Source organism: Chinchilla lanigera, unplaced genomic scaffold, assembly GCF_000276665.1.
Source record: "Chinchilla lanigera isolate Chin_1 unplaced genomic scaffold, ChiLan1.0 scaffold00061, whole genome shotgun sequence".
Classification (NCBI taxonomy): Eukaryota; Metazoa; Chordata; class Mammalia; order Rodentia; family Chinchillidae; genus Chinchilla; species Chinchilla lanigera.
In genome coordinates this window covers 7425965-7451512 of record NW_004955462.1, presented here as the reverse complement: position 1 = coordinate 7451512, position 25548 = coordinate 7425965, and the positions used below count along the sequence as shown (strand labels likewise).

Genomic DNA, 25548 nt, shown 5'->3' with positions numbered 1-25548 from the left:
TATTTTTCATACTGTTTTACAATCAGAGCTTATACCTGTACTTCACCTTATTCCAGAGGCCAAACAGTGTACTGTTTTTACTTTTAACAGTAGCGAAAGAGTATACCCAATAATACTTGTGAAGGAGTACACTACTGGCTGAAATAGTCATTGAAACTATCAAAGGTAGAATCAGGAACCCAACTAGATGGTGAGGTAGGCTAACCACACTGCTTTATTATTCAGATATTTAAGACATAACACGACATTCTTTTGTCTTTTTAAGGCAGGGTTTCACAGCAGTTCAGGCTGGTCTTGAACCCACTTTGTAGCCCAGGCTGGCCTTGAACTCATAGCCATCCTCCTGCCTTAGCTTCCCAAGTGCTGGGATTACAGGTATGCAGCACCACATCTAGCAAGGACATGGCATTCTTAAAACCTAAGGTGCTGAATACTATACATTTCTCAAATCCTGTGACTTAATTTTTGAGACTATCAGAAACATTCTGGGGCTGGGGATTTAGCTCAGTGGCACAGAGCCAGGTGCAAGGTCATGAGTTCAATTCCCGGTACCAGAAAAAAAAACAAACAAACAAAAAAAGAAACATTCTGATAATGTAAACTCCTTATGGCCTTGTTGCCATTTCAAATTTCTGATTCAGGTCTGAGGTTTTCAAATCCACAGGATAGCTGAAGGAAGAGACAAATATGAATTACATGCAGAGACTCAGTCACAGCTTAACAAGGTATCTGGACACTAAAGAAGGAAAGTCTCTTTCACGCTCTGCGATTCCTCCAGCACAGACACACACACCACCAATGCATCCCTGTCTCGTTCCTTTTTAAAAATTATATGATGTGGATTATCTGTCAGGGTACAAGTCAAACAATTTTTAAAACTCCTGAAATCTTAAAAACTAGGAGAGATTATAAACTTTCATCACTTGGTTACAGTCATTCTAAATTATTAAAAAGCAATATACATAATCTTATTAGATGGAAATAAGAGAAAATATGTTAGATATTAACTGCATATTAGTGTCTTTTGGAAAATCACAATAAAAACTTATTAACCATGTCTAAATGGAGTGGAAAAATGACAAAAATGTTGTTTTGCCAAAAAACAAAACACTTCAGCAAAACAGCCAGCTCTACTTTTTCACCACAATGTATTACAAGAAAATGCACCTGGGCTGTGGGTATAGCGCAGTGGGAGAGTGTTTGCCAACCATACACAAGACTGGGTTCAATGTTTCTGGGTTCAATCCCCAGAATTGCAAAAAATAAGTAAGAGAAAATGCACCCTGAGAAGAGTGTTACAAGACTTTTTTCTTAGGAACTGTCTTATAACTTAATTTCATGTTTTATCAAAGATGCAACATCAAATAATTAACTAGTGTGACCAATGAAATGTCAAAATGACACCACTAAAGAACCATTTATAGAGTTCTATGAAATATAAATTTTCGTATGTGTTGCTATTTAAAAGGGACTCATGGTAATATAGATCTTAATTTCAACAAAATAAAGAGCTATCACATTCAACACGAAAATATGTTCCTGCCCTAGTAAACACTGAAGAATTAATGAATACAAGTCTGTTTTCCTCTCTAGAAACCTTCTGAAGATGATCTAAACGGCTGAAAAGACATTTGGCATGGTCTTGCTGAACTGTCCACAGTCGAATCATGTGTTTTCTCTTTTTTTGTGGTGCTCTTAAATCTGCACCCTTGCACATGGTGGCAAGTGCTCTACACTGACTTACGCCCCCAGCCCTAGAACCACTTTTCCCACTGAGGCTGGGGTCACGTGACAGTGTCAGACGACGAACTAATGGACGGGGGTACCTTAGCCAGCAGCAACAGTGACCAGGTGTGAGCTGACAGGACCTTTTCCTAAGGGAGGCATACAGCCTCCACAAATTAATGACCTAAGATACCTCACCAGTAACCACAACATAGGTCCAACATTCTTTCAAGGGGAGCCACTCCACTACAGTAGTTCAAAATCTTTTCCAGGGCATCACAATGTCTCAAGAAAAGACCAAAAAAAAAAAGAAAGCTCCTACCATATTTTATTTCTAGGCCCACCATTAACACACTAATTAAAATGTCAATATAGCACTTTTGTTAGACTAATTTCCTCTCCTAAATAAACCATGTAAAATTACCTAACATTCTCACTAAAAAAAAATGAACTATGAGAATGCAAACCACAACAATAAATTTCATGAAGCTTTCAGGTATCTCTTTGGTACCTGCTGAAGATACAGTAGACCCATAAAGTAAGGACAAGTAAGCTTTTATAAGACATGAAAGATAAAATATTCTTCCTTATGGTCTCACCTCCTTTGATCTTTATTAATTTCCTTTTAAAAATAGGAAACAAGATAGTAAAAGTATGACTAAGCCGTCACCTAGTATGGTACCTTGGCAGCTTTATTAACTTTGTCTTCATTTTCTCTCTTATACACAAAAACTGAAGCAAATTTGCCATCTTGCAGTACAGCAGGATAAACAGCAAGTCCAGCGGGTAAAGTAAATGGTGGTTCTTTCAGTGTATAGCTCTTTAAAGCACTATTCTCTGATCCCATCCCTTATGCCGTGGGGCAGTCTTCAGCTCCTCCTCAAAGCAAACAGACCTAAAAGAAAACACAAAACAATTGCAAATGTCAACTGTCTATGTATAAGCAAGAGAGGTCCATGACGCCCACTCAAATACCCACTCAAATCTACTCATTTCTGCAACCTTGTAACTAGGGCATTAGGCAGTAGAAATGGTAGCAAGTTATCAACAATGCTGGTGAACTCACAGGAACAACTCCAGAGAACACGCATGTTATCAAATAATCACAGGTGATTTCTGTTCTTCCCCCAAACTCCACCACACACAAACTTTCAGTTTCTTACGACAATCCAGAACAGAACACAGTAATTCATACTTCCTAATTTGCTTATATAGCCAGACCCAAAAGGAAAATGTTGCAAAATTTGGTTATTCACAAACAATAGCCAGGTATGGTGCCAAATGCCTAATTCCTACATTTTGGGAGGCTGAGGCAGGAAGACCACAAATTCAAGGTTAGCCTTGGCAATTTAGTAACTTACGAGAATCTGCCTCAAAAATAAAAAATTTAAAAAGGATGTGGATTCACATCCACAGTTCAGGGCAAAAAGACCTAGATTCAATTGCTGGTACTATAAAAAAATAAACAGCTGGGAGTGATGGTGTATGCCTGTAAACCCAGAACTCAGGAGGGCGACTGAGGCAGAAGGACTGCCACAGGTTCAAGGCCAGCCTGGACTACACAGTGAGTTCCAGGCCAGCAGGGACTCCACAGTGAGACCCTGTCTCAAAAAAACACCACAAAAAACCAAAACAAAACCAAATAACTAATACGACTTCGGTATGTATAAAATTAAATTATAAAGGACAACCATACAAATGGAGAACACACTGATGAGACATGTTAACAAATGGAAAGCTCATATAAGTCAAGTAAAAGTCTAAAACACCAGTAGAATAATGGAAGAAACTCTGAAGAAATGCAAATGACAATAAACTTAAGAAAAACTGCCCTCTCCCTACTCCTCAAAGTTACACTAAGTAAAAAAAGTGGAAACTACAAAACTATGATCACAAAATCTAAAACACACAAATAAAATTCTAGAAAATACAAACTATGACAGAAAATAGATCAGTGTTTGTCTAGAGAGAGGGGGCAGGGAGAAGGGAGAAGAAAGGATTACCAAGGGATATGCAGAAACTTGGAGGGGTGGATTATTTTGACGATGATGAGGGTGACGAATAATTACAAATATCAAAACTTATAAAACTATACACTTTATGTACAGTTTCTTCTATATCAATTATACTTTAATAAAGTTGCTTTAAAAAAGATACATATGGCTGAGCATGATGACACATGCCTGTAATCTCAGTATTCATGAGGCAGAGGCAGGAGGATGGGCAAACTTCAGTGCAGTCTGGGCAACCTAGTGAGACTTCTCAAAAAACCAAAAAGAGCAAGAAAAAGAGCAGGAGTCTTGAAAATCTGTGACAATCAGTTTTCATTTTGGGCTTTATGTAATAAATTTTAAAAAATACAATTCTTATTAACTCTGGCAGTGTGGCAAGCAAATTACTACTTCTAAGTAACATAGGCAAAAATCTATGTAGACAGGTATAAATTTTCTGTTAAAAATCCATAGTTTTGGGACAAAGGTGCAGTAATCATTCCACATTTCTCCACTTGGATTTTCCCCTACTTTGGTGAACTTCCATATAACATTTTCTAACACTGTTTTGTCTATGCAGTGCAGCTCTAACACATACCTAACACACGAAGTACAGTATGCACAGACCCCTGTACATCAGCATGTAAGGAACACATTGGGTACAGCGGCTGAAGCTATCTAGCATTAAAGCTCTTCAAAGTCTAAGAATGGTCTGCTTTGTAACAAAGCCACTGTGTTCTGCCCTACTTAGCAATTTATCTTTCTTAAGGTTGATATAACCAGGCTCTCTGGCTCATGCCTCTCGTCCCAGCACTCTGGAAACATAGGTAGGAGGGTGCCAAGTTCAGCCCCAGCCTGGGTTACAAGGCCAGACTCTGTCTCAAAACAAAAGAAAAAAGCAAAACACACACACCACAAAATTTATACAGACAAAAAGTATACTACAGTGTACTACTTCAACTACAGGATAAATTCAACTTCCCACTGGAATGACAAAGTTTATGAAGGACAATGGAGAAAGCACCTACTGTGGAGTGGCAGTGGGGGCCACCTCTGTTGGGAAGGGAAGGTCATGCTTAGCACCTGGATTTTGTGTGTGTGTGTTTTGTTTTGTTTTCTTGCCTCCACCACTTCCTGGGCATACTTTATGAATCTGGTGCCTACGAACCTTGGCCTCAGTGAAGAAACTTGCGACACATCACTGTCTCTACAGGAATATAAACTAGGAAGAGGGTTTTTCTGTTAGTGCCACACCTGAAGGTAGGATGCCAGGAGGTGGGGCTGGGCACTGCGGGCCGACAAAGTACTGAAAGCAGAAACCTGGCAGGCACAGAGGAAGTCAGTTGGCAGTAAGACAACAAAAAGCCAACGCTGGGAGAACAGCTTAGCCCGATTTACAGAGGACATTACTACCCTCCACCTTGAGCCTGGGGTGCTTTGAAGCTATTTCCTCCTTGCCTCACTGGACACCTTACCATCAGCTCCTTTCCCTGAGGCAACTTCAGGGGGTCCCAGTTCTTCGCCACCAACTGCCACTTCAGAAGCAGAAAAAACTTTTCTTTAACCCCTTCCTGAAAAACCAGTCAGACTAGAGGAATGAGTTACAGGGAAAAGTATTTCTCTGAAGCTAGCCTAACCACCTTCTCAGTCACAAAACATAGCCTCTCAAAATCAACACACCGTAAGGGGAGAACTGAAAATAAGGAACTGCAAGCAGGGAATCAGCTGTCTGCTTATTTCCAGTATCGGCCCCCAAAGAGAGGCGGGCTCAGGGAAAGGGTTCTGGCCAGGTAAGTGGCAGGAAGTCCACATCACAGGAACACACATTTAATTACCTTAGTTATTTCTAAACAGCAAAATATTCCTCGTGGGAATACTGAGCCTTACAATATCTATTAACCCGTGATTCAAAATTATGAATACCACTACGTCAGAATTAACAGTTAGTTACAAAAGCATTAGGAAGAAGTTAAAACTGGTGAAACTTTTACAGTAATTCATTTTAGGTATAAAAGACAAAACAGTATCATTTAAAATGTTAAAAAGGGATGACTCAATTTTTTGAGAGAACTCAAAGGAAGGATGCCACTGTACCATGCTGAAAGCACTGACAGAAGTCTACTGACCACCAGTGCAGGCCGAGGGAGCAGCGGGTTACATTCCCCGCCTAGGGCAAATTTCCTAAGGTAAAATAAAAAGGTGTGGGGTTATTACAATTTGAGACTAGCTGCAAGTAGTAATTCTAATTCTTCACACAACTGCATTCAATCCAAGCGGCACAAATACTACAAACAGTGTTTTAAAAATAATTCCGCTAAAATGAACTTCCGAAAATGTAAGACATGTAAGTAACACTAGGACCCCAAAATGTGGTCTCTTGTTTTGAGGAGGGGAGAAAACACAAAATCCCGCTTCTCGGCTGTGAAACTAAGTCACAGGAAAGTAGCAAATGTTATTCTAACATCAGAGCACAGACGTTTTGCAGAATTTATCACCTCTGCTCTATAATCAAGTGTTAGGTCGAATGTCTCTTCTGGGTCTGGTGTCACACACCTGTAATCCTAGCACCTGGGAGGCTGAGGCAGGATGGCTGAGAGTTCTAAGCCAGCCTGGGCTACACAGTGTGGCTCTGTCTCAAAAATCCAAAATAAATACATCCTCGTTGATCTCGCTCCCTCCCGTTTGCCTCTTTAGGCAGCATCCTGATGTTTCCGGACTGGCCACCGGTACAATGGGAGGGCCCTGGGCTACATCCCTGCCAAACTAAGAAACCTGTGTTCTCCAAGGATCTATTTCTCTCTGTTCACTTCTCAGCAAGTTGTGAGCCTGCCTTGCTCCTCTAGCTGGGAAGTTCCAATAGGAAGGGCCCTGAAGGCTGCTTTGGAGTCTACTGATTACATCACCCCTCGTCTCTGCTTTGATCTGGTTCAGGTGCTGAGGTAGAACAGATGAAATAAAGACAGGTAAAACGGAGGCAAGGAAAATCAGAATTTTAAAACTGTATTTTTAAGGACTACAGCTCCGGGAATTGCCGGAGCTACACAAGCCCTGTTTAAATTTCTCTCTCAGAGACGAGAAGGCTGGGCAACTCGCTTTAACCGCAAATTAGCCTTTTTCGCCTGTGATTAAACCAACTCTTTCCACCTATACATTGTGCGTCCTCCCGCTGACCTCCACCCTCAAGGGAGCAGTAGTAATAGTGGGCAGCGGGTCTCAATTTTAAACACATGTAAGTGGTTTGCATTCTCACTAGGCTGGGAGGACAGACAGTAGGAACACGCATCCTCGATCACCCATTGGGGCGACACCACCCAGCCACGGACCGGAAGGCGCCTCATTCTCCGAACACCCACACTCCACTCTGCAGTGCGCGGCTTAAGTTTCTCCCTAGAAACCCTCCCCATGCCTCTTATTGACCAGTCCTGCAAACCACTCTCTATTTCCGTGATGAGAGTCAGGGAGCCTGCAACTTAATTCTCCAGGTCGAGCAGGTGCGGGTCCCGCTCCACTTCGTGGGGTGGTCGGGGTCTCCGGCGCAGGGACCCCTGTCTGTGTCCGTCCGTGTCCCGCGCTGAGCTCCGTCAGCATCGCAGGCTGACAAGCGATGCTTCCTGATGACTCTTTAGGGCCACAGGAACCAAGCGTGACTTCAACGGGAGCAACAACCCCCAGCAACCTCCGTCCGGCATCTCCTCTTTATCCAAAACGTAAAGCATCGCGCGCAGACCGCAGCCGCAGGGCCCCGGAGCCGACCAAGGCCTCCCGGCCCTGACCGAGGACACCCTCGCCGTGCGGACCTCCGGCCAGCCCTTCCCGATCAGGTTACCTGCGGGCAGCGGGGAGGTCAGAGCGTCTCCTGGGCTCGCGCCCCTTCGCCTCCCCTAAGCCAGCGGCCACAACACCTACAACCTCACCCGGGCCGGGCCGCTCGGACTCCGAGGAGACGGCCCGGAAATGGACGGAACGCCCGTCGTCGCCCCGTTGACGCCATCACGGAAGCGAGCGGACTCGGAACCGGGATAGAGCAGGCGCCATGTTAAGTGTGGGCACCCATGGTGAACCTACGTTGTGCTCATGGCTCCCATTAGCCTCGCTGGGCTACGGGGAGATCCGGACAGACTTTTATAGTGACTAGACAAATCTGTCTTTTAGCTAGTTTTTAATTGCGTAGGTTCACATCACTTCCGCCCAAAGTCAAAATGTCAGTCGGTAGCCTCAAACAAGTGCGGTAGTAAAGAAGAGGGGCGGAAGAAACGGAGGACAGCGATTGGCTAGAACTGTGTGAGCCTAAAGTGTGCGCAGCCAGTCCTGCTGCTGTCAGAGATCTGAATTCGCAAGGGGAGCCGTTTAGAGAAAAGGCTCAGATTCAGCGAGAAGTGAAACTGGGATTACTTCTACTGGCAATATTGTCTGCCTTTTTTGGGTGTAACTATCCAGCCATAGTGGAGCACACCTGTAATCCCAGCAGCTGCATGGAGGCAGAGCAAGAACAATTGTGAGTTCGAGGCCAGCCTTCGAGTTTGTCTCCAAATTTTAAAAAAGGGCTCAGTGGTGAGGCGCTTGCCTAACGTGCGCGAGACCCCCGGCAGGAAAAATAATGAAAAGAAAAGACAGAGCCGGACCATAGGCACACACCTGTAATCCCAGCACTCTGGAGACTGAGGCAGGAGGATCGCAAATTCGAGTCCAGCCCGGGTATTTCAGTAAGATCTTGTCTTAAAATAAAAATTTAAAAAGGGGGGCACCCTGAGGATGTAGCTCAGCACTAAGACTCTGGGTCAACCCCGAGTACAGGCCAAACACACACTCTTGCAGCGCACAAACTAAGCAGTATTTTCCCTACGGTCCTCTTCAAGGTCCGCAGTCGTCGTCATCACTACAACCTAACGCTTCTGGAGCATCCAGGTGAACAGTTGAATATAAATTATTTGTTCATATACAGCTCATACATCCTTTCTAGCCCATAATAGTATCCGAAATTTTTAAAATGGATAAAGACACCACAATTTCTTTAACTTAAAGGAAAACAAATACGTATCAAACTTGTCACTTATTCAAGTGTCCTAAATAAATATTTATGATGACATGGATACAAACGGTTCATTCAATCTATGCTGTAATCGCAATGAAGTCAGACCTCTCTGTTCTTGGTCAAGGCTGTCCTACAGGAACAGAACTCGTTCGATATGTGTAAAGTCAGTGTTTCTAGGAGCCTCCCTAACAACCGTGAAAAGAATGTGGTTAATTATAATTACAGTATATCCCAAAGGTTCTAAGTAAGTGTCTTGGTTACTTTTCTCTCGTTGCTGAGACAAAATACCTGACACCCAGAATTAAGGAAGGAAAGGTTTATTTAGTACACAGTCTGTGGAGGTTTCAGTCCATACTCGGCTGGCTCCAAGGGTGGCACATCACAGAGGGCAACCATTCATGGCAACTGAAGACAGCAAAAGCAACAAGAGCAAAATATGCAAACTATCCGCCCCAGGGCGGGTGTAGCACTCATACCCATAATCCCAGCATTGGATCATGGATCAATCATAAACTTTTAAAAGCTCGTCCCATAACTGTGAGGGTTTTGGGGGACATCCAGACACAAACCATAGCATTAAGCAAATTCAATATAAACTGCTTTTGAGACAGGGTCTTCTGTGTCATTCAGGCTGGCCTTAAACTCACAGCAACCGTCCTTTCTTAGCCTCCCAAGTGCTGGGATTACAGGTGTATGCCACCACAGCTGGCCTGAGACTTTTATTCATAGGTTTTTGGTACTGTCTTCAAAATACAATTTATTTTTATTTTTGCAATTAGAACTAACCATATTTTAATGTTTCTTGACACATGGAACTACAGGCTACTGCGTAGATGAGTGCCATTTGGCCATACTAATGCACTAGAAATTTCAGAAATTAAAGTATGATTCTGGGTTCTTGTACATTATAGTCAGAATCCACATCTGGCCACCAGAAATCCTCTAGATGCAAGGAAAACCTAGGACCATGAGAGGTGAGACCTCAAGGCCATCTCTAAAGACTGGTGCAGACTAGTGAAACCACTGTGGAAATCAGTTTGGAGATTCCTCAGAAAACTAGGACTAGAGGTCCCATTCAACCCAGCTATTCCCCTTCTGGGTATTTTCCCAGAATATCTAAAAACATCATATGACAGTGATATATGTGCACCTATGTTCATAGCAGCACAATTTGTAATTGCTAAATTGTGGAAGCAACCCAAATGTCCATCCACCGAGGATTGGATAAGAAAATTGTGGTACTTTTATATAATGAAATATTACTCAGCTATAAAGAAAGATAAACTCGAGGGCTTTATAGATAAATGGTCACAACTAGAGATCATACTCATAAGTGAAATAAATCAGACATGCATGTGCAAGCACTGCATTGTCTCACTAGTATAAAACCTGAAAGAGTTAATTTAAACTAGGAGGTATGATAGACATTGTGAAATGATAGGAAAACACTCAAGGGTAAAGGGCAACTGGGATGTGGGAAAAGAGAAGGGAAAGAAGGAGAAATGTTGTATGTATGTGTATTCAGGATAGGTAACATAGTTGTTCTACTGCTTCTATTTCTTTGCTGAAAGAAACTGTCAGTGAGTCCTTGACTGATGAATATTGCATGTCTCTATGTGTTTTCATGAGAAACCACTTTGAAGATATCAGTATGTAATACAACAAGCATTATTAATTTCCTACCACTTTGTTTGTAACTCTGTATTGTCTGTACTGTTCTTTTGCTATTTTGTAAAAGGTTGTCTGTCTGTTAATGTTTTCCTCCTTTTATTTAAAAAAAAAAAAAAAGACTGAGAGTTCCTTGGGTTTTTAAATCTGTTTATTCAAGAGTAGAGAGCATTCTCTAAAATGTTTTAGCCAATTCACCCAGCTTCAATTCTTTGAAGCTCATTTCTAATATTCACCCTAGCAATGAAGAAGTTGTTATCTTGCCAGTAAAAACAACAATCAAACAAAATCATTTCTGATACCATGATAATTTGGCCTTGAGGTCTCTTTGGCCACAACATCTTGTAATCAAGAGATGAAGGTCACTAAAGAATTTGTGGCTCCATCTCTGTCATGTGGCCTTCTGGTGTGATGTGAGCTGCTGACCCAAGAGGATACAGTCCTAATCACTGGAATGCTAGCTGATCCTACAGTGTAGGTTCAATTGATTACACCGCACAGAGCATGACAGTTTATCCAGAGGTTGTTTAGGCTGTCTACCAGGACATAAAGCGTGAAAGGTAAATTGTAAGCATCTATGCCCAACTCCCCTAAAACCCCACCAGGGCAGGGCTAGGGTTTATAATCACTCCCAGAGAGAGACCTCAAGGCCAAATTAAACAAAAGAAATATAATTAGAAATTACAGGTGCGTGGTGGTACATACCTGTAATTTCAGGAGTCTTCGAGGCTGAGGCAAGTGAAACAAGTTCAAGTCCTGCCTGGGCAGTTTAGCAAGAACCTGTCTCAAAAACAATATGTGTGTGTGTGTGTAGTGGCTGAGGATGTAACTCAGCATGAATGCCCCGTGTTTAATCCCCTGTTCAACACATACTATTACTTTACTAGCTCCAACATCCGTTCCCATTTCTGCTTTGGTCACCTTCACTGTAGAAGTTAAGAAATCAAAACAATGACTTTCTGAGTCTCCTTTGCAGCCGTGTGGTCATAAATTCAGGGAGACACAGCAAACGCATGCAGGGACCAGGGAAAGGCAGGCAGTGCATTAGGAAAAATTTCTGCTTTCTTGATACAGGAAAGGAATGTGGCTGAAATAAGAGCAGCTATCCAAACTCTGTGAAACTGCACACACACAGGCTAGCAATGTAGAGCTGTGAGATGGAAGGTTGGGATTCTCCTGATGCAGCTCACAGTTGTGTTTTTCTCCCTTTCACAGGAGGGGTAGAAATGACCCTTTAGCTGGTGTGTGCAATCTTCAGCGGTCACACAGCTGCTTACCTGCTGCCTCTCAAGCAGCATCCTCACCTCTGAGTCCTGCTGACACTCTCCACTTCTTGCTCCCTCATGCAGCATCCAGATGTGGCTGGGCCCCTGGGTGGACGTCCTCTCCTCATGTCCCAGCCTGGTGGTCTGGACTCTGCACTTCTTTGCCCCAAGGTGAACCTACTCCCAAATATTAATGAGAAAGGAATATTTTACTGTTGGTTGAGTAGAAGAGAAATGAGAAAGCTTGACATACCCTGCTTTCTCTTCCTAGTATTCATCTACTCACATATTTGTTCCTGGTGTCACTCAAGACTAAATAAATGTCACTTGGTAAATCTCTGGATTAAGCTGGGAGGGGCGGCACATGCCTGAAATCCCAGCAATGTAGGAAGCTGAGGCCGGAGGATGACAAGGTCAAGGCCAGCCTGGGCAATTTAGCAGCTAAGCAGGACCCTAGTTCAAAATAATAAAGAGCTTGGGATGCAGCTTGCTGTGAAGGCCCTAGGTTTAATCCCTAGTGCTGCCCCCCTCAAAAACGGAAGAAGGAGAAGAAGGGGAAGGGAAATGGGAATGGGAAGGGAAGGAAAGAAGAAGGAAGAGAAGGAGAAGAAAAAGAACCATGATTTAGAATCCAAATTGAAATTTTTGTCCAATAGGGATAAAAATAATTCTGTGCAGTGAGCATTTGGTTCTGTAGGAAGACAGGGCTTTATTCTAGCTCACAGCAATCCACTGTTCTAATTGGGGTTGGGAGAGGAAGTCGTTGTATAAATGATCTGCCTGTGGGGCTTGTCTGAGGTCCTAAGCCTAAGGCACCTTTGCCCAAAGTGCGCTGATTACCATTTCTCTAGATCCCTATGCCCTGATAATGAAAAACTGACACCTGGCAACATTTTAATTCCATTCTACCCATCTTTAAATTACCCATTTTAGCTTCTTTAAATACACCAGCACTGATCTGAGTTAGAGACAGCCTAAGTGCTTGCAGTGTGTGCCCTGCAGGACAGATTTCTGTGTGAAATCCTGCGGATGTCAGACCCTCTGAAGCGTGAGCTGCTGCTCAACTTCAAAACGCACGTGAATCACCTTGCAAATTTGCTTTAGGGAGGAAACGGGTTTGGAGCAAACAATGTGCGCACATTTCCTTGGAGGCCCTTCAGCGGAAAGACCCAGGTCTCACCTTCCATCTGTGGCGGGGGCAGTCGGTGCGCCACCCGGAAGTGCGTAAAAGACCCGGGGCTGAGGCTGCACCCTGTTGTTGGCGTTGAGAAGCGCCAGGCCTTTGATCAGTGGCACGCTCCTCTGACCTCCTGTCCTTCTGTTCTCTTTCCTCTCGCCCCAGCCCACGCACGCTGGTCCCCTGTAGTCCTCCGAAGTGCCAGGCAAGGCGCTGCCTTGGGACCTCAGCCTGCCATTCTGCCTTCTTCCTGACGTCCTCTCTGCCTTCTAACCCCTCGCCCCACCCCTGAGCTCACCACTAGTTCACCGTGGGCGCCTTGCCAGGCAGGGCTCTGCGGTCCCCAAGTAAATAGCTGGATTCTTAGCAAAAATTTCTCCTTTTTTAAATTTAGGGTTCCGGTAATTCGGAATTATACAAAAATGCGATTACACTAACAGGTTTGGTTTTTTTTTTTTTTTTAAGACAGAACAACTAAAACCGAATAAGATGCCAAAAAATTAACTCAGAACAAACATAGCTGGGCAGTGAATCCAGCAGAGGGAAGCTGGATTCCCCGGAGCTCTTTGGCTCCTCCTGGCGGTGAATAGACTGTGTCGCTTCCCCGTCTTGCCTGGACTTTGCTATGGCTTGAGTACTTTTATTGCTACCTAAAAAGTAGGCTGTGGGGAGAAAGGAACCCTTTTCCACTATTGGTGGGAGTGTAGACTGGTACAACTACTGTGGAAATCAGTGTGGAGATTCCTCAAAAAACTAGGATTAGAGGACCTATTCAACCCAGCTATTTCTCTTTTGGATATTTTTCTGGAAGAATTGAAAACATCATACCACAGTGATATACAGTGCAGTTTGTCATAGCTAAATCTTAGAAACAACTCAAACGCCCATCAACGGAGGAATGGATAGAAAAGATGTGATATTTTTATACAATAGAGTACTACTCAGCTATAACAAAGATAAACTAGAGGCTTGTAGAAGTAAATGAATGCAACTACAGACCATTCTCATAAGTGAAATAAATCAGACCTGCATATATAAACATAGTATTGTCTCCCTAGTGTAAGACACTGAAAGAATAAATAAAATCTGAAAGGTACAATAGCTATTCTGAAAGAGAAAGAAACTGCTTAAAAGGAAAGAACAACTGGAATGAGGAAAAGGAGAAAAGAAGGGAAAAATATATATACACAAGATAGCTAAGATATTTGTACTACTAATTCCTGTTGGTTTATTGAAAGGAACAGTTAATGATTAATTTTTTGATCACTTTTACATGCCTATATCTGGTCATCTGAACAACTACTTTGAAGATAACAATAAGCAATGTAACAAACTGTTGGTTTCATATCATCTTGTTTTGAAATTCTGTATTGTTCTTAATTTTTTTATTTTTTATTCTCTTTTAAAATAAAAAAGTATATAGACTGATAAACACTAAAGTGTATTTATATCCATACAATATTATTCAGCTGTAGAAAGGAGGGAAGTTTTAATACATTCTACAACATGAAATATAAGCACATTATGCTAAATGAAAAATAATTAGACTAAATGAAAAAATATCCAGACATTGTATGATTTTGTTTACATAAATGTTCAGGATAGATAAATCTGTAGAGACAGGAAGCAGCTTAGTGGTTGCCAGGAGTTGGGGATGTGCTGACTAGGGGGAGGGGTTACCTTTTGGAGCAATGAAAATATTCTGGAGTTAGATAGCAGCGGTGAGGAGAAAACAATCTCATGATTGTATGAGATGTGATTGAAACGTACAATGAATGTTTACACTAAAAATATTATAGTAAAAGACACATTGGCATTAATCCCCCTCAAAATACTCCCTCTCCCTGAAAACATACCTTCCCTCCTTCTTGCTGCTTTCTGAAGTCATTCTGGAAGTTCTCTTTCATGCAGGCTTCTAGTTGCACCGTGACGGCTGCAGAAGTATTTGCCTTTCACGGACGTTTTGTCTTTGGGAAGAGTTAGAGGTTGCTATTGCCAGGCCCAGTGAATAAGGTGGATGATGGCACAATGGAGCCTGCCTTTCACTGGATGGCAGGCAGTTAACATTCACCACATTTTATATCAGACCTCACAAAGACACTCACAAAAGAGAACTTCCAGAACTGCTTCAGAAAGTGGCAAGAAAGATGGGAAAGGTGTGTTTGAAGCGAGGGGGAGTATGTTGAAGGGAGTTAATAGTAATGCGTCTTTTACTGTAATGTATTTTTAAAATTTAAAGATTCATGATCATACCTTGTGCTAAACATCAATTAATCATACACGTCCTTGTCTCATTCCTGATTTTAGAGGAAAAGTGCTGTTTTGCCCCATTTAATATGATGTTGCTGGTAGGTTTGTCATAAATGGATTTTATCACATTGAGATGAAGTTCTATACTTACTCAGTGTTTTTTTCATGAAAGGATATTAGATTTTCTCAAATGCTTTTCCTGTATCTATTGAGATAATCATGTAATTTTTGTTTTTGCTTCTGTTTATGTGATGTATGGTATTTACTGATTTGTGTATGTTAAACCTTTCTTGCATTCCTGGGTTGCTGTCTACTTGGTCATGATGTATGATTTTTTTGATGATTCATTGCGTTCTGTCTGTCAGCATCTTTTTGAGGACTTTTGCATTTATATTCATGAAAGAGATTGGTCTATAGTTCTCTTTTCTGTTGAATCCTTGTCTGGTTTTGGAATCAGGGTAATGTGTTTTTAGGAATGACTTTGGGAATACTTCTTCCCTTTCAATTTCTTAAAGAGCTTGAGGAGTATTTGCATTAAATCTTTCCTGGAGTTTTTGGAGAATTCAGCAGTGAATCCATTTGAACCTAGGCTCTTCCTAGTTGGCAGTTTTTAAAAATTCTTATTACTTCCTCAATTTCATTACTTGTTATTAGATTCTTCAGGGTTTTAAATCTTCTTGGTTCAGTTTTGGTAATTCATACATATTTAGGAATCTATCCATCTCTTTTGAATTCTTCAAAGTATTGGCATATAGCTTTGTAAGGAGATGTTATCACGTTTATCATTTCTTTTTTTGTAGTAGGTTTAGGTTTGGATTGTTCTTGCTTTTGTAGGACCTTGAGGTGCATCATGTATCATGTGGTTATTTGGGTTCATTCTGTTTTTGTGACATAGGCATTCAAAGTTATAAACTTCCCACTTAGGATGGCTTTCATTGTGCTGCATAAGTTCTGTTATGTTGTACTGGCATTATCTTTTAGTTCCAGAAACTGTCCTATTTGTTTCTTGATTTCTTCTGTAGCTGCCTATTTACTTAAGAGTGTATTATTTAGTTTACCCAAATTTGCATAATTTCTGTGGTTTTTGTTATTGATTTCTAGTTTTATTGCACAATGATCTGGTAGTATGCATGGTATAATTTCATTTTTTAATACTTACCTAAGCTTGCTTTATGGGCTAGGCATGGTCTATTTGGAGAAAATTCCTTGTGCTTCTGAGAAGAATGTATTCCATTTTTGTTGGGCGGAACTCTCTATAGTTATCTGTAGGGGACTCAGCCTGTCGGTGTACCCCAGGGCAGAACAGCAGTGGGTATGAGGAAAAGATATACAAGAGACAAGACCTGGGTCAGATGGAGGTGACCTGTTACCTGGGCAAGAGGACTGACTTTAACAGGAGGGGTATTTATGTTATACTCTTGCAAAGTTAGTAGGAGGAGAGGTAATGTTGCCTAGCGACTAACGACTGTAATTGTCCAGGCGGGATGCTTTTCTCAACACTGAGGTAGCTTGACTGCTTGAGCCACTCTGGCTCTGTCCCGCCCCCACAAATATGGCCCATTTCCAGCTCTAGTGGCTCCCAACAGTTATCTATTAAATCCATTTGTTCAAATGTTTTGTTGTTGTTTTTTGGTTTTTTGAAACAAGGCCTCCCTCTGTAATTCCAGCTAGACTCGATCTCACACTACATGGCCCAGGCTGGCCTCAAACTCATGGTGATTCTCTCTTCAGTCTCCCAAGTGTTGAGATTATCAACCTGTGCCTATAATCACTCCCAGCTTTGTTCAAAAGTTTTATTTAATTCTTATTTCATTGTTGATTTTTTTGGTCTAATTTATCTATCTGTGATAGTGGCGTTTTGAGTTCTCCCGCTACAATTGTATTTATGCTTATGTGGTCTGTTACGTCTAGTGGTACTTGTTTTATGAAGTGAACACATCATTGTTTGATGTGTATATATTAATAATTGTTAGTTCTTCCTGTTGCATTATTCCCTTAACCAATATCAGGTGACCTTGTTTACCTCTTTTGATCAGTTTTGGCTTCAAGTTCACTTTGTCTGAATATAGGACAGGTATACCTGCTTATTTTTGGGTTCCCATTGCATGAAGTATGGTTTTCCATCTTTTGATTTTTAGTATGGGTTCCTTTTCGGGTTAAATGTACCATTGGATCTTTTTCCTTGATCCATCATGCCAGTGTGTGTCTTTCATTGAGGGATGAATACTATCCACATTGAGAAGTATTGCTTATGGGTGCTGACTTATTCTTCCCTTATTTTCTTGTTGCTGATTTTCCATATCTCTCATCTACTTACCTGCTCCTCCTACTTGCTATATTCCTTCTTCTACTAGATAATTTTTCATTGTTAGCTTTATTGTCTCTTTGTAGGACATCCTTCAGAATTTTTTTGAGTGCTGGCTTTGTAGCCATGAATTTATTTAGGCACTCTTCATCATGAAAGTATCTTACTTCTCCATCAATTTCAAAAGACAGATTTGCAGGATATCTCAGCCTGGGTAGGAAATTATTTTCCTTTAGGGCTCAAAACACTTCACTCTAAGCTTTCCTGGCCTTTAAACTTTGTGTTGAGAAGGCTGCTATAATTCTAATAGGTTTTCTTTATAAGTGATTCTTTGCTTTTCTCTACCTACTTTTAAGGTTCTGTTCTTTTTTTTTTTTTTACATTTTTTTAAATCTTAAAAAATAAAATAACAAAAACACGTTAACAAACACACATACATTTACAAAATAACACAAGAACAGTACAAACAATACTGAAATTCAGACAAGGTGATAGGAAATTAACAATGGTTGGTGTATTACATATGGATTTCTTCAAAGTGGTTACTCAGGAAAACAAGGTTCTGTTCTTGTATTGGACTACTTTGACTATGACGAGTCATGAAGAAATTCTTTACTGATTGTGATTATTTGAGGTTTATAAGCCTCACTTAATCTGTCTATTAAATTCTTTTCCCTTATTTGGATTTTTTTTTTTTTTTGCTATTATTTCAGTAAATAGGTTTTTTAACAGCATTTGTGCTATCTTCTGATTTTTTTTTAGTAATTCCAATTAGTCATAGATTATCTTCTTTGTATCATGTAGGAGCTGTTGGATCCATTTTTAATGTTCTCTTATTATTTTTAATATGTCTGTCATTCATGGTTCACTAATATCAGCCTTATCTTCTTTTTTTTTTTTTTTTTCTTCTTTTTGGTACTGGGAATCGAACTCAGGACCTTGCACTTGTCAGACAGGTGCTTGTGCCACTGAGCTGTATCCCTGGCCCTAGTTGGTTTTTTGTTTTTTTCTTTTGCCAGCCTTGTCTTCTTTTTTTTTTTTTTTTTTTTTTGTACTGGGAATCGAACTCAGGACTGTGTCCCTGCCAGGCAGGCACTGTGCTGCTGAGCTATATCCCCAGCTCATCTTCTATTTCTGACACCCTGTATTCAATTGGTCACTTCTGCTGCCTATACTTTCAGTAGAACTTTTAATCTCCTAATTTCTATTTGGAGTCCTTTTATGGATTCCAATTCTTTTCTATGCTAGTCATGCTTGTTGGCATCATTTTATTTAGTTCTTCTATATTTTTATTAGTGCCTTCCATAGACTCACTGATCATTTTGTCTATTTGGCCCAATATCTTATTACTTATATGTTCTGTGACCTTGCCAAATTTCTTATTGATCTATTTTATTATCTCCCCTAATAGCATTTCACCTAATTCAGGTGTGTAGCTTTTGGTTTCCTTTCTTCCAATGCCTCATGTGTCAGCTTTGGGGGAGGGTGAGAGTTTCTGGATGCATTTTGTTGGCTTTTCCCCTCATATTTCTATTTGGTTGTTCTTGTTGTGGCTGAGCTTGTGGGTTGATTATAGTGGAAATCTTTGCTTCTTTTATGTAAACCTCTTTGGTTAGTGTTTCATTTTCAGTGGTGTCCTCTGGGCATGGCTAACTACTGGTCTTGGCCTCTGTCCCAGGATCAAATAGCCTCCACTTACTTGAAATGGGAGATTGCAGTATATTTGTCCCAGTATCCAGTTTTCTAAGAATTGGGCCACAACATTGTTCATGATGTCAAGAAAGTCCAGATATTGGCATCTCAAGGAAACCAGTTAATAGCAAAAGATATGTCATCTTGGTTATAGTAATAGAACCAGCATCAAATACACACTGAATATTGGTGAACACTGTGGACCAATAAAGTACCACCCCTGTCCATGCAAAAGAGCTCTATAACTACAGTCTGAACAATAAAAGCAAATATTGACTCAATGTTGACCTACAATACATATGTACTAAATTGAACAAGTTTACACTTTACCTCTGCTAACAATAGCAGAGTATTCAGTAGAAATAGTGTGAAGTTAACTATCTAGACACTCACAAAGCTTAATAGTTATACTAGTAAAGGTAGAGGAGGTGGGGAATGGGAACATGAGAAAAACAAAAATTTAAAAATTAATCAGTGGGGTATGAAATAGGAGCGAGAAAGGTAGGATGGGGGTCCTGTTGAATAAATGGAAATTAGTAGTGATAGAGAACAGTCACTGGAAGGAATGAACAAGTGAATGAAGAACAAAGACAAACAGACAGCAGTCCAGGAGGTAAAAGATAAGGGAGCAAAAAACAGTTGGCAGGGAAAAAGAGAAAAAGAGAGAAAAGAAACTAAAAGAGGAGGGAAAGAAAAAGGGGAAAAAAAAACAAAGCTCCAGAAATCCCAATGAAACATAAACATAATACAAAATAGAAAAATAAAAAAACTGAGTCAAAGAAAAATTCTTGTGTTGTTGATTTAATGTTTTTTTCTCCAAGATCTGTAGTCTTGGGATCACCAGTTATGATTTTCTACACCTGTTGGTGGGGCCTATTGATTTTTGAGGTGCTCTCCTTGCACTAGCAGCCCCTGTGTCCCCCCTACCCCCACTGTGGTTATTATCCAAGTGTCAGAGAAAGGCTTCAAATATGATGAGAGCCATCTGGAATGCATGTATTCACTGACATGACCTTGGCTATGTAGTCATGGGAGGTTGACTGTCTCCTGAGAAAAGAGTGTATAGAGATAACGGTTAACACCCAATGGACTGACCATTCCCAGGCTCTAACCAAGGATAGGAATGATCCCTTCTAGCCACACTGGCCGGTTGGCACTATGTCACTTTTTGTCTGGACACAGTACTTAAGGAACTGAGAAACTGGATGTGACACTATGTGTTCTCTCTCACCTGCTGAAGGCTCCATCTCATGTTAGACCCTTGCCCCAAGGAGTCCCCTTCATCTTTGGTGCTGTCTGCTGCCTTGTCATGTAGTAATATATTACTTGACTCTGCTCATATCAGCTGTATTTCTATAATAAACTTTCATCTTTTAAAGCTCAGTGTGTAGCTCTTCTCTGTCTGTGCAGATCTAAACCTAAAATTTCTGTGGCCACATATATGTGACTCCTTGCTGTCACACCAAGCCAAGGTGTGTCTTGAGCTCACTGGTAGATGGGTTATGTGGTTAGCCATCTGGTGTCTACTAGAGGTAGGCTATAGGGCTCAAGTGGGCTGATAAACTTAACATCCTCAGTCTTGGGGTCTGGTTGCTCCCTTTTCTCCTTGGGAGTTGTCCTCAGCCAGGATCAAGTTGGCTGGTTATTCCTGGCCTCTGCTGCTCCACGCCATGCTCCCCGTGTGTGCGGTGCTGTTCCTGCAGTGTTGGTCTGCCTGTTCCCCAGAGCATTCATTTTTTTCACAGAATTGTCTCTTATTGACCAAGAAGAGTACAGTTTTTCCCAGATGACTATTAGCAATAAGCAATATAGTAATTTAGCAAAACAATTGTTACTTTTCAGCATCTTAAGATAACAAACACAATTACACCACAACAGTTGCATTTTTAAAAAATAAGGCACATCACATATAATAGTTTACATAGCCAAAACTTTAAAGAGATACCTCCGTGTGGTTAACTAGCTAAGACTCAATTTTATAAACAATCAAACCCTAATTAAAGCCTGTAGAAAACATAGGAAATTATTTTGACAACATTAAAACCTCTATTTTAGTTCTATTAAAGATGAAACAATATTTTAAACCTTGTTTTAAACAGATTCTGACATTATCCTGTGTTATATTTTCAATTCTTTTTTTTTTTGGTACCAGGAATTGAACCCAGGGCCTCACAATGCCCGGAAGGTGCTGTACTGCTGAGCTACATCCCCAGCTCAGTATTTTCAGTTCTTTAAAATATCTATCTATCTATATATATATACACACATATGGTTTTGTTTTGTTTTGTTTTTTTTTGCAACAGGGTCACACTATGAAGTTTGGGCTGGCCTCGAACTCATGGCAATCCTCCTGCCTCAGCCTCCAGAATGCTGGGATTATGGGAATATGCCACCATGCACAGTTTTAAAATATTTTTAAGACAAACTGCCTCTGATTATAGCTGTTTTACCTAAAAAATATACTGTTACCATATATGATCAATTTACAAGAGACACTTTTAGATTATAGTAGTTTTAAAAATCATGTTATTAATCATATTTATGTCCTAAGCTGCAAATGTTATATGTGGATATAAGCACTGTACATCTAGAAGAAAACACATAGTATTTTGGGTTCTCTTCTTGAGAAAAGAAATTTTTCTATAAAAACAAAATGATTTTTTAAAAACCATATTTTAAGAACTTAATTTAAACAAAGAGTAGATGGTAAAATAGCAGTTTGTTTTAAAATTATGGAGAAGCAAGCAAGCCTTTTTAGCATCTCTTAAAAACATTAGCATTATGTCATATAAACATACCCATTAATAGACCAAGTAGGTAATAGTTAACTGTTGAGGTAAGAAAAAAATTTTCCAAAACCAATTGTTAAATCAGTCATTCTCATACAATTTATTAACTTTAGATATCTCAAAAATGATGAACAAATACAGCACTCAATTACTTTGAGACCTGTTACTTAAAGCTACTTTTTAACTTGTTGACCTATAGTTTAACAAATGTTTCTATTTTCAGATACTTCTTGTTGCTCTAGAATAGTCCCTGAAACTTATGTAAGGGTCACATATCCTTTGATCTTATATCACAGCATTATGCATCTATATCAGCAGTCTATGAAATACATTTTATAGACTCAAATCTACTCAGATGTTTTATTTTAAATACTTACCCCATTTTTATTTATTTTTAAGAGGAAATATATTCAATCAACATAAGTGAGATTTACTTATTTCTTTGCCAAAGGAAACAGTAAAGTCCATGTACTAAAATATAGAAAGCAACAGATACTGTATCTTAAATTTTAACAAAGATACGTATTACCCTGATTGATAATTAACTAGCCAAAACATATTTTACCAAATTTAAAGACTTCTTGACTCTTACCACCCAACTTAAACTATCTCACTGTTAAGCCAGGAGAACAAAAAGCATTTAGGTTAATATAACACTGTTCATTTAATCTATAAGCCAACTTGAATAGAACTTTAATTTTTTTTGGTATCGGGACATGAACTCAGGACCTTGTGCTTGCCAGACAGGTGCTTGTGCCACTGAGCTATATTCCCCAGAGAATAGAACTTTTAGAGGATAGTACACAACTAAAAGTTAACACACAGAAGCACACATATATTAACCTAGATCATAGAACTTGTATGTTACCAAACTTTAAGATTCTTATTTGCAAGTTTTATGTAAGCCTCAAATCTTCCAGTTGTTTACTCCTTAATGTTGTGAATTTGGTAACCCTGCAATATTTTTTTTTTTTTTTCTTGAGACAGGGTCTCGCTATGCAGTTCAGGCTGGCCTTGAGCTCACTTTGTAGCCCAGGCTGGCTTTGAACTCGCAATGATGCTCCTGCCTCAGCCTCCCAAGTGCTGGAATTACAGGCATGTGCCACCATGCCCGGCTACCTCTGGAATATTTGTACAACCCATTTTTTATGGAAAGTCCTAACAGAGACAGAAGTCTGAAAGGGCAAATAAATAAATAAATTGATATGAGCTAAAAAAATTTTATCGAGGTATTTGCAAGTATTCTAACTAGTGATTAAAAATAGATTAACAGCAGATGAACAAACAAGAAAACATATAGAGCAATTACATTAAATAATTAATTTAATGTGTGCACTCTTAGATGCATTGGCCATACTGAATTATAATAATCGTTTTCCTAGTTTTAGATTTATGATGTACGTAGACTAGTCAGAACTTTTCCTAGGGGTTATCAGTTAGCACTTCTTTCTTCTTATATAAGTCATAACAGTATTTCCTTTAGGACACTCTGAGTACCTTTTCACTGTTAGTTAACTCTATAGACATAATCAGAAGGGGAAGAGAGACAAGGGCTGTAGATGGAATCTTTGGTCAGTTTCCCTCCTTATTACAAAGCCAAGTATGGGGTCTTATTTCTTTACTCTTTAAATTACTTTTAGAGGAATATAGAGAAAAATAAATATTTTATAATCATCCATCTTAAATTGGTCCCGTTTTAAAAAAATAATCTAAAGGTGAAGTTTTTTGAGGGGACAAACATTGAGTTACTCATATCAGTTAAAATGTACTGCATGCTTTTAAGATTTTCCTTGTGTACTTTTGAAAAGAGACACGGAGAGAGAAAAAAGGGGAAAAAAAGAGAAAAGCCAGAATTCCGAGGTCAGGTTTTCCAGATGGAAGCCCACCCTGTTTCCCAAGGTCAGAGCTGCTACTGGATGTACATAGTGTTGGTTTTTCCAGTCTTAACTAACACCTTTTTGACATTCACTTTTGAATCTCTTGGGAAACATTGTTCAGCCTCAGGATGTAGCTGGAGCGTGAACAGTGTTAGCATCAACCACACTCCATAGAAGCAGAAGGGGCTGGAGTCGATCTGCAGCGAACAGGGAAAGATAAGAAACAGAGCCACAATAGGACCAACATGCATTGTCAAGCTAGGGTCAAAGGTAACCCAAACCACAAAGGTTTCTCCTAATCTGAGAGTAAGCGTAGGAAGGGACGATTTTATTGAGACCCATAGCCATAGTAGTAGGGTTCATCAGGGCGGAATCCATAAGCTGTGGCAGGGCGTCCAAGCATACCAACTGCTTGGCCAAAGCCATCCATTCCAAGGCTGAAAGAGAAAAAGCCAAAAGCTGTGTTTTGAAATCACAGATCTATAATGCAGGTCAAGTAAGAGGTGAAAATTCTACACCTCCAAGATTCTCTTTCTGGCATTTATAATAATTTAGAGGAATATCAGTCTTTTTTTTTACTTAAGTTAATGTAGTCATTAAAATGTACAAAATGCTTCTCACAAGATGTATGTCAAAAGTGTCAGAAGTCTGTCCTGAAGTTACTATTCAAAAAAAGTGAAGAGGCACATCAAAAAAGTTTTATTTCACAAAGGCTGTAGTGACACATGAAAAGGTTTGGCATCCAAGAAGTTCTCAGTAATACACTGCTAGGGAATAAGGAGGAGGGAGGGAAGAGAGAGGAATTGTTCTTTATTTGTGCCATTTTCTTTAAAATAAAATTTCTTTTAAAAAAATGAAAAATAAGGTATAAGAAAAGGCATTAAAGAAAGAAGCAAGCTGTGTTGTGTACATGTACCCGCTCCACAGGCTCATTGTAAAATGCATATACTGCAAACATGTACTAATAAAAACTTGAAGAAAGAACAATAAAAAGCAAGTAATAATAATAAAAAGAAATCTGGCAATGACAAGTGACACTTTACATGCAGCACATTACAGGTAAATGGCACCCAGAAAGGCATCCCAGACACTCTCAGGCACTTACTACATTTGTCTGCCAGAGCTGACATTCCTGTAGTGAGAGAAGACAATTATGTTTGTGAGGCTTAATTAGTGCACATTTGTAAAGCACTTGGATATCCTTGGATAAAAAGTGCTGCATAAGTAAAAAGTATCATTATTTCATTAAAATTAGATAAAAGCAACACGTCTTTTTTTTTCTTTTAAATTCTTAAGTCAGCAATATAGAGAGCAGATATTAGGGGAAAAAAAGCAAAAATAAAAAGAAGAGAAAATAAATTCAAGCCAAAGTCTTTCTTCATAGCCTTACGTGATTTTTGACTTGGAAACATTTTTAGAATTAATCTTGTCTACTTCACAGAAGAAGAAATATAGTCAACAGATACATGAAAACATGTTCCACACCTCTGGCTATCAGAGAAATGCAAAGTAAAACAACGCTAAGATTCCACCTTACTCTGGAAAGAATGGCACTCAGGAAATCAAACAAGGGCAAATGCTGGCGTTGCTGTGGTGAAAAAGGAAGCTTCACACACTGTTGGTGGGAATGCAAACTTGTACAGCTGCTATCGAAATAAGTATGGAGACTTCTCAAAGAATCGAAATTACGAATTTCAAATGACCTAGATATCCCCCTGCTAGACATCTTCCCCAAAGAGCGTAAGTCATCATACTATAGTGATACATGCTCACTGAT

General features: G+C 39.9%; 2 protein-coding genes across 8 annotated transcripts in view; both read right to left on the bottom strand.

Annotated features, from left to right (window-relative positions):
* Positions 1 to 7672, bottom strand: part of Scyl3 (SCY1-like, kinase-like 3) — a 33756-nt gene extending 26084 nt beyond the window's left edge. For 3 of the 5 annotated variants that reach the window (XM_005398180.2, XM_005398176.2, XM_005398181.2), the window contains exons 1-2: positions 7543 to 7672; positions 2408 to 2620 (exon numbers count right to left, since the gene is read on the bottom strand). In XM_005398180.2, the coding sequence (XP_005398237.1) occupies positions 2408 to 2572 (165 nt within the window). In that variant the 5' untranslated portion in view covers positions 2573 to 2620; positions 7543 to 7672. The other 2 variants (XM_005398178.2, XM_005398179.2) reach the window with 2 other exon arrangements.
* A 1441-nt stretch (positions 7673 to 9113) lies between these two features.
* LOC106150043 overlaps positions 9114 to 25548 on the bottom strand; it is an 86058-nt gene continuing 69623 nt past the window's right edge. The window contains exons 3-4 of one of the 3 annotated variants that reach the window (XM_013521418.1): positions 11721 to 11858; positions 9114 to 9153 (exon numbers count right to left, since the gene is read on the bottom strand). In XM_013521418.1, coding sequence (XP_013376872.1) covers positions 9145 to 9153; positions 11721 to 11858 — 147 coding nt within the window. In that variant the 3' untranslated portion in view covers positions 9114 to 9144. Of the gene's footprint in view, positions 9154 to 11220; positions 11859 to 25548 lie in introns of those variants that run through there. The other 2 variants (XM_013521416.1, XM_013521415.1) reach the window with 2 other exon arrangements.